General features: G+C 44.7%; 1 protein-coding gene across 2 annotated transcripts; it reads left to right on the top strand.

Annotated features, from left to right (window-relative positions):
* Positions 1–1,088: 1,088 nt before the first annotated feature.
* Positions 1,089–7,779, top strand: LOC119269259. Of its 2 annotated transcripts, none has more exons than XM_037551056.1 (7): positions 1,089–1,496; positions 3,761–3,901; positions 3,994–4,359; positions 4,995–5,240; positions 5,542–5,634; positions 6,677–6,877; positions 7,106–7,779. In XM_037551056.1, exons 1-7 carry the CDS (start codon positions 1,107–1,109, stop codon positions 7,319–7,321), a joined length of 1,653 nt encoding a protein of 550 aa, XP_037406953.1. In that variant the 5' UTR covers positions 1,089–1,106; the 3' UTR covers positions 7,322–7,779. The 2 variants fall into 2 exon arrangements, with proteins under 2 accessions (XP_037406953.1, XP_037406954.1); XM_037551057.1 differs by lacking the exon at positions 1,089–1,496 and adding an exon at positions 1,984–2,546.
* The last annotated feature ends 1,675 nt before the right edge of the window (positions 7,780–9,454 follow it).

The following is a 9,454-nucleotide window of genomic DNA, read 5'->3' as shown; positions in this document are numbered from 1 at the left end:
TAGTATTCGAAAGAAATTTGCAGTGATCCTCTTTTGTGGTATACGATTATATTTTGCTAGTTAAATCCAAGGTCAAAATTTGACCCAAAATACCAAGGGACCAAATAATTTCAGAGAAAGGAGGTAGCTGTGAATTACAAAGAGAAGTGTTTTTTAAAATCATTGTAATACATATAACGTTTGTAATACATATACTAAGGGACCAAATAAATTCGCAAGAGAAGTAGCTTTTTTGAACATCAGTACAGACACAAGCGCTTATATACACCTGCATACACTCACCCCTATGAACGTACACACGCACACCCTTCCCTATGAGCACCTTCGAAAGACTGAGTCGGCATATCATTTTGAGATTTACGAAGTCACCGTATGCACCTCATCGTCGACGGGAACGTCTCCTCCCACTGAATGCGTATCGTCAGAAATCCTGAAATAAATTCAGAAATAAATGCGAGCACCAGGATTTGAAACCCTGGTGGGCTGAGAATACCACAGTCTCTCTAACCATTTAACTACAGATTGATTCGCAAGAAGTAGCTGTGAAGCTGCTTCTATAAGAGGTTTGAACATATATGCTCCGCTGAGGCCGAGGCCCAACAAAAAATCGATCTCACAGTGGGCGCCTCTAATGCAGGAGGAAGAAGATTTTGGCACCTCTAAGAATTTGGATGTATTTTTTTCTCTAAGTGTGCATTCTAAGGACTTGTGATACTTAATATATGGCCTCGCCCTTTTTTCCGCAAAAAGAAAAGAAAAAATCTCATGGCTCAATTTTTTTTCTCAACTCCGCAAAACCTCTAAAAAAGACTTTCTTTGCAAGCAGACGTTTTGCAAGTGTGTTTACGGTTAAATTGACATCTTCCCCACACAACTAGAGTAATCAAGGAGTATCATTAAGTGCAAGCTTGTCTATTGGACGGTGAAACAACTCCAGGGCCCAGAGCCACACGGTACAACCAAAAACATTTGCGTACCAAACACCTCTGCTGTCTTCACCGTGCTGGCTGGCCATTTTTGACACGCAAGTGCGTTTCCGACACCACCAGCCTCCTCGCATATAAAAAAAGCTCCCAGATCAAAATCTCCCCCAACCGCAGACCACCATGGCAGTCTCCAAGCTCGCCGCCGTGTCTCTACTGCTGCTTTCAGCAGCCACGCTCGCAGCCGTGCTGCTCCTCCGTTCCTCCGGCGCAGACGACGGCGGCGCCCCGTGGGGCGCGGGCAGCGGCGGCATCCTGACCACCGCCCTGCCGTTCAGCCCCGCGGACGTCCTGCCCCTCCTGCCGCGGCGCGTGGCCATGGCGGCCCTCCGCGCGCTCCACGGCGCGTCGGACATCTTCCCGGTGTTCGTGGGCGCGGCGACGGCGGGGCCGGCGCAGGCGGGCACCGCGCCCGTGGGCTGGAAGGGCGCCTGCTTCTACGAGAACGAGGCCTGGCTGGTCTTCCACAACGACTCCGGCTCCAAGTACGGCGGCGGCACGGTCCACCTCAAGGTACGGCACGGTGCTTCCCACAAAGTCCGCCGCAGAGCGCGGTCACCACGAACTGCCGCAGAGCTTACTTCGGGATAGGCGTTTCCTCATTTTTTTAACTTCCGGATAGGTTTTTTGTTTTATTTCTGATTCTGATGAATCAAGATCGGGAGACGGGATTTTACTTCTTTTATTTATCCTCCCATGTGATTGCGGATAGAAATGAAAATGCGTCGTGGCTGCGAGAGTGACACGCGCGCCACTTAACTGCATCCTCAACTGCCGTGTCCAACTCAGCGAGTTCATGACGATGACACGTCGCAATTTTGTACTACCACTCCACTTTTTTTGTGCAAACAAGACAGTACTAGCAGTGTATATCCTTGGAATATGCCAGAAATACGCGCTAACCATTTTTGACCCGCCTCGTGAACGATTCTCGCTGGCTTGGTATCTACGAAACTCTGAACCAATTGGAAAATGGAGCAAAACAGCATCGCAAGCCTCGAACCGTCGTCGTTGTTGTTTGTTACCTCGAGCAAGGCGCACGCAACGCAGCACGGCGGTCAACTCGATACGGAAGCAACAAGCGAGCGAGGAGCCGCCACCAACAAGCAAACCTTGCAAAATTTCCTCCCCCCTTTGTTTCAAGCCACAATCCCCCCCGCATCTGAATTCCTTGGCGCGGCGGCGGCCGAACCCTAGGCCCCCGCCATGGGAGCCACCAGGCTCAGGCTCCTCCTCCTCCCCCTCCTCGTCGCCGCCCTGCTGTTCGCCGCCTCGCGCGGCCCGCTCCCGCAGCTGCTGCTCAAGGGGCCGCTCTTCCTCCCCGGCGACCTCCTCCCGCTCCTGCCGTGGCCAGTGGCCAGGCCGCTCCTCCGCCGCCTCGCGCTGCGGGGCCCTGCCGACCTCCTGCCGGCCTTCGTCGGCGCCGCGCGCGTGCCGGGGGGCGACGGCGCGCGCGCCGCGGAATGGAAGGGGGCCTGCTTCTACGAGAACCGGGCGTGGATGGAGTTCCGCGACGCCAACGGGACCGACGGGGGCCTCGGGGGCGGCACGGTCCATCTCGAGGTGAACGCCGGTGCGAGACCCACCTCGCGCTGCTTATTATTATACTCGCTTTTGGGTTCGGTCGGGTGGATGGTAGAACTACTTTCTCTCCTAGTGAGGTAATGGGGAACTCGTCAGTTGGTTTGATTTGTTATCCGTGACTGCAGGAACGATCTTGACACGATTTTGGTATTTCCAGTATCGCCATATCGAACACAGGGATTCGTAGTTTTGAGCAGTGGCCTGTAGGTTTGGTAAATGGGTTGATTTCATTATAGCTCAATTATGGTAGCTGTTGCTTTTTTTAGTACACTTCTTAGCTGTGTCCCCTTGCGTGATCAAAACTTGGTTCCTGTTAGTTTATAATTGTGGGGAACATAACTAGTCCTTATACGGATTGGGCTAAAAAAATAATTATAATCACCGCAAAGTACATGCACTGCTCTATCATGTTTCATGGCTGTTAGCATCATGTCATCATTCAGATTGGAAAGCTATAATTGCACTATAGGGAATTGCAATTCTCAGCGATGAGAACTCGAAGCAGTCATAAATGGGGATTTTTAATCAGTAAGGTCCACATGGATGCTTAAGGTTGATATTTTCTTTTTTCAAATAGATTCTTAATTTACATGCTGACAGCAACTGGGGTCCACTAGAAGAGTGGTTCAAACTTTTTATCCTGATTAACTGGCTCTCCCTTAACGACTGTTCCAAAGGCTGTTCCTAACGACACAGAGAGCATACTATTTTCCAATCCTAACAACACTGAGAGCAAACTATTTTGCTACTTACTATTGAAAGGCAGTATGATGTTCCAACCTATTGCTTGATTGTTAAATACTATCCATAGTACAATGCATACAAGAGCAAGATATCATGTGTTCCCATCAATTTTATGCCGTAAGGATGGATGGGGGAAATCCGACTTGCATCTTGAGACTTATATTGGGTATTCATGTAATCCATGTGTGTTCTGACTTTCAGAAGCCAGAATTATCTTCCATATGATGTTTGTTGTCTTGTTTTTATTAGATTAAAGGCAGTATTCATTTGTTTATAAAGGTCGTGGGTTGCACAATTGAAGCCTATTGCTCAACTTTTTACGATTTTAGATTAGAAAGCTAAATACTACCCTGAGTACAAGTTAAAATAGTACTTTTCTTTTCCCTCCTTTATACAAACATCTTCCTTGTCTTGCTACCCATTTTGAAACTAACCTTTCCTCTCTGTAGACAACGAAAGCACATAGCTGGACTTGCATGGATCTGTATGTGTTTGCAACTCCATACCGTGTTACATGGGATTACTACTTTCTAGGCCGTGAGCATACCCTTGAAATCAAAGAATGGGAAAGCAAGGCGGAATATGACTATGTAAGTATTTTGTAGTAACTGATGCTTCTTCTGTTTACAACTGATATTTAACATTGTTGATACAATTGCGCTGTTTTGTTATCTTAAAATAGGTGAAACATAATGGAGTGTCCATCTTCCTCATGCCGTCAGGAACAATCGGGACACTCAGAGCACTCTGGGATGTTTTCCCTCTTTTCACAAATACTGGATGGGGCGAGAATGCAAACCTTGCATTTCTCAAAAAGCATATGGGTGCGACCTTTGAGGAACGGCCAAAACCATGGGTTTCAGAATTAAATCCGGATGACATCCAATCTGGAGATTTTTTGGTTTTATCAAAAATCCGTGGACGCTGGGGTGGTTTTGAAACCCTTGAGAAGTGGGTTACCGGAGCTTATGCAGGCCATACTGCAGTTTGCCTGAGGGACTCTGAAGGAAAGCTGTGGGTTGGAGAATCTGGTCATGAAAATGAGGAGGTACCTGTACAAGATCATTACTGTATCAGAACTGAAAAATAGTAAAGATCCAACATTTTAACTATTGCCCTATGTGATAGCCATGATAAAATGACACTTGTAGATACTAGCTGTCTGTTATTTCGATTAACTAGTTACAGCAGTCTTACTGAGTAAGATCCCATAGTTTGATCTAAATGAATTAATTCCTTTCCTTTTTGCCTAGAAGGATGAGAAGTGAAGAACTGCTATATGCTTGCAAATTATCAGTTATTTTATTGAATAATTTGACAATATAGATAGTGAATTTGCACTGCATGGTATATCTGTATTAGTTATTTCAGCCATATTAAGAGGGGCACACTTTAAAAGCATTCTGTAGAATGTGCATATTTCACCAGAAAATAATGTTCTTGTTGCTGTTACTGGCTATAGGTATAGTTATATCTGCAAACTGTCTTCAATCTTTGTTTTTTACCTGTAATGTTTCCAACGTTTGTATGGAAGACAAATAAAGGAAATGTTACTACCAAGTGCTGATCATATTTAGATGTTGTTCTGCTTGAATTACAAATTATTACTGCAGGGTATTTCTTGCCACATGCGTTATATCAGTTTCAGTCTTGCAAATTAAGCTAACAAACAGAGTTGTGCAGGGAGAGGATATTATTGCTGTCTTGCCATGGGAAGAATGGTGGGAGTTTGAAACAACAAAGGATGATTCGAATCCTCAGATTGCATTGCTTCCATTACGTCAAGATTTACGAGCAAAATTTAATGAGACAGCAGCTTGGATTTATGCGAAAAAAATGAATGGGAAGCCTTATGGGTATCATAATATGATTTTCAGTTGGATCGATACTATAAGTAACAACTATCCACCACCATTGGATGCTCACGTGGTATGATTTATGTATACGTTTTCCAAGAGCATTTTGCTAATGTTTATTTTATTAGTTCATATGTATATCATCGGCTTATGTTTTCAGAGGCTCGTAGCTTAGATGGTGCATACGGTTTATGACACAGATTAGAACATTAATATTTAACCTTATAGCACAATTCTTAGACAAAATGTTCTCATATTTATAAATTGTAGTATCAGATATCATCGCAGTTTAAGCATTACCGATGAGATTGGACTATGCACTTTCGCAGGATTTATTTCCTGATGTAGTAACCTAAATCTAATGATTGACTTAGGTTGCATCTGTTATGACTGTGTGGAACAAGCTTCAACCAGACTACGCGGCTAGCATGTGGACAGAAGCCCTTAACAAGCGGCTGGGAACTAAGGTTTGTTTTAATTTGTCATTGACTTCCAATAGCTGTGCTCTGTTTTTGTTACAGTTCGTTCTTGGTTTGGTTACTTGATGCCTGTTCTTCAGCACCCGATGATTTTTTTAATTGTCTAGGTAGTACCTGGCCCCAGTTTTGGTAGTTCAATTCATCTAGCTGATTCATTAGTTTGTGACAATAAGCTCTTGTGTGACCACAATCCTGCTGGAATGGACAATGTAAATGTAGTAACCTTTGATACCGTGGCATTTACTCTGGACCTATAAACCTGAACACTATCATCTATTTTGGGCATCTCCAATACTGATGATGTCATCATCGATATAATTTGCCATGTTGGCTATGTGATGATGTGACAGAATAAAAGAGTAGAGAGAGTAACTTGCATATACCATGAACCAACAACCCATGCACAAAGTCCGAGGTGAAACTAGAGAGCAAACTTGGTTTATTCTCCTACAGCCTACTGGAAAACTTAACATACACTCTATTGGAGTACCTTTTTTTTAAATAGGCTTGGCAGCCCCATGTCATATAAAAAGTGAAGTATCAAGATTGAATGACGTACAAATTTCTGAAATGCTCTTAAATGCAGGTTGGGCTCTGAAATGGAACCCTGTTGAAAATTGAATGCTGATTGATTTACATTCTCAGCTCTTTATAAGAGATACCTGTACTAGTTTCATTTTATCAACCACACGTTGTAACCTACTGTGTGAACAAAGGGGTATATAAAAGGATCTGTGTGCTAAATGGTTTTCTCTAGGATTATATATTCCGTGGTACCATACTGAGGGCTGTTCAAGAAATATTATATACCGAGGACCTATACTTGAGATACTGGAGCTTAAAACTGATTTTGTTGACTATACAATTTGACCTTGAAGGTGCTTAACTTGTTTTGACACAATATTAGTTTCACCTTTAGATCCGTACCTTGTTTACGCGCACAAAAAAATCATTGTTCTTTACAGTTCTCTCATGCTAAATGGCAATCTTCTTTTTTAAGTAGTCTTTGTAACGGTGCCACTTATTTCAGGGTCTTGATCTACCTGAAATCATAGTGGAATCAGAGAAACGTGGGATGACATTTGACAAATTGCTAACAATTCCTGAGAAAGATAATTGGGTCTATACTGATGGCCAATCAGCATCTTGTGTGGCCTACGTCCTCATGATGTACAAGGAGGCTGGACTCTTTGAACCAATTTCCAGCTCTATAGAAGTCACGGAGTTCACGGTGAGTGATCCTGAAATCTTATCTTAAGTTTGAGCCTTTATGAGCTTATAGGTGGTGGTATTAGGTAAACCGGTCCAGTAAAAAAGAGGGTGGGTTATCTCAGTAACTGATTGAGTGAAATGCTGGCCTATCAGCATTGCCTATTCTGGCAAATACCTAATGATTTGGATGACTTTACAATCTTTCACTTATAAACACATGACCTGTGAATTCCATATTGCCATGCAGATAAAAGATGCTTACATCCTGAACTTCTTTGAAGCCAACATGACACGGCTTCCGTCGTGGTGCAACAAAGACGACACTGTGAAGCTCCCGTTTTGCCAAATCAAGGGCAGGTATCGAATGGAACTGCCAGGATACAACACCATGGAACCGTACGCTCACATGAATGAAAGGTGTGCATCGCTGCCTCCGGACTACGTGAGGGATGAGAACTGCTGAGTACTCATATTTAACTGTGCGCCCATGCGATTTGTTTGTACTCCCTTTTAGTCAGTACTTCAGCTGTACATATCACGGTAGGTCTGGAATATTTTCCATGATGCACACCGGCCTGCTGCGAGGTATGATCAACTTCCTCGAATAAGGAAGGCCACGGTGGCACAATTGTATAGTAAAAAGCTCTGCATCTGGCTCGCAGCTGCTGTCATGTTCTGAAAACATTCATAGTGTTTTTGTCAGAAAATAGATACACGTTTGACAAAGATGTATGTGCACAGTTGTATTCAGCTGATTAGAAATGGTTGAAAACCTATGTACACCATGTAGAAGTGCTATTTGGTTTGGCTCGTATTGTTCAATTGCCATCCTATGAGCGGTGTAAAAGCTCCAAGTTGAATTGTTGGTTGCTGTTTTGTCGTAATTGATACATCAATGTACAATATGATTATATTGGGTCATGCTGGATTCGAGTCATCTGACATATGCTCTCTGCGGCAGCAAATCTAGCGAGCTGAACTGGCGAGTTCTTAGTTGACCCACTTCACTCCGCATTTCAACCCTGGCATGTGACCTGACTTGTGATGGTTGAATCAGGCGGGTAAGCATCATAAAATGATCTTATGATTACAATGTACCAATTGAGTTGGCCGTCCTATTGACCTGCGATGCCACCCTACATGTCATCATCAGGTACCCCGTCGCCCACGGCCGGCACGCATGGTGCATCAGCATCGTCCGTGAGGGTGAGCTGCAAGGTGGAGAACGCCGTCAGGAGGGAGCGGCGCGCCCGCTAGCGCGAGCTGGAACCGGAGGCGAAGGAAGTTTTGTCTAAGGAATTTATGGACATCAACGTGGATGTGTCCCCTCCGTTGTGCCCCGCCCGCGTCCGCCCTGCTGCCATCAAGGAAGCCGCCATCCGCCCCGCCCGTGACTGACAATGATCCAACGTCCGAGTGGGCGATTTTGGATGGCTGGACGCAACCGGAGGCGCTAGAGACTGTGTGACACTCATTGCAACTCGAACGGGTGCGGACAAGCATGGGTAGCGCCGGCGCCCGGTCTGCCCAGGCCCCGCTCGACGAAATGTCGTAGTAGGACGCGATACATTTTTTGCTCCGTTTTGTATCGCTTCTTTCATTATTCGCCATGCCATTGGATCAATTGGTTGCATATGCTATTGAATCAATTTGTTGCATATGTCGTTAGTTTATTTGGAATCATGATCATTTTATGAAAGTTTCATGTTGGACATGATCAATGAGGGTCAAGAGCCTACGAAGCCTATGGAATATGACTTGGGGGATACCAATTGTCCTACATATGATTTTGGAGGAACGTCGCATACTACCAAGGAAAAAGGTCAAAGAAACCCAAGGCAAGAGGTCCGATACTCACAACCTTTGAGGTTTTTTTGTTGGTTGAATCTTGGTGGGCCACAAGCATGATCCTATATCTGGTATGGAGTAAAAGGGCAACAAGTATTGAGAAAATATCCACAAGCACTATCATGAACACGAGAAATATGTGGAGCCAAAGCCTATCTATACCACCCGCAATATGGCCTCTCTCCAACATAGATGGTCAATCATCCAAGACAACGTGAACAAGTTTGTCTGCCACTATGCTTTCGTGCTTGGTCGGAATCAAAGTGGGATCGGAATCGCAAGTCAGGTAAGTTGAATTGCTCGTTTTGCCATCATTTGCGTTGCTAGTTTTGTTTGTCGCATTCTCATGATTACTTATTATTTGATAGATGGTGTTGACGGCCACTTTGTACCAACAACCCGAGAAGAAGCCATTTGATCCTACCTATTGTTGGATGAAATTGAAGGGCAAACCGAAGTGGCAAAATCTTGTGGATGACCTCAAGAACGACAAGAGGTTGAAGAAAAATGATGGCCAAGCTCCCAACAATTCATTGGATTGGATGACAAAGAGGAAGAAGTTGTAGGGGAGAATGGACAAGCCACCGTGCCAACGAAGAACCGGCAAGTGATGGGGAACACGTGGGAGAAGGGGAGGGCCTCCATGAAGCCGTGGCGAGTAAAATGTCTGCGATGCGCACGAGCATTGTTTTACCACAAAGGAGGAGAAGAAAGAGGAGTCACGAGCTCATGTCGGATGCGCAAAAAG

Source organism: Triticum dicoccoides, chromosome 3A, assembly GCF_002162155.2.
Source record: "Triticum dicoccoides isolate Atlit2015 ecotype Zavitan chromosome 3A, WEW_v2.0, whole genome shotgun sequence".
Classification (NCBI taxonomy): domain Eukaryota; kingdom Viridiplantae; phylum Streptophyta; class Magnoliopsida; order Poales; family Poaceae; genus Triticum; species Triticum dicoccoides.
This window is presented reverse-complemented; position numbering and strand designations above follow the sequence as displayed.

Excerpts from the sequence above, each read along its gene's own strand:
- LOC119269259 (XM_037551056.1), top strand. The coding sequence starts at position 1,107 with ATGGCAGTCTCCAAGCTCGCCGCCGTGTCTCTACTGCTGCTTTCAGCA. Across the intron at positions 1,497-3,760 it reads GCGGCACGGTCCACCTCAAG|ACAACGAAAGCACATAGCTG; the intron begins GTACGGCACGGT and ends TCCTCTCTGTAG. Across the intron at positions 5,635-6,676 it reads ACAAGCGGCTGGGAACTAAG|GGTCTTGATCTACCTGAAAT; the intron begins GTTTGTTTTAAT and ends CACTTATTTCAG.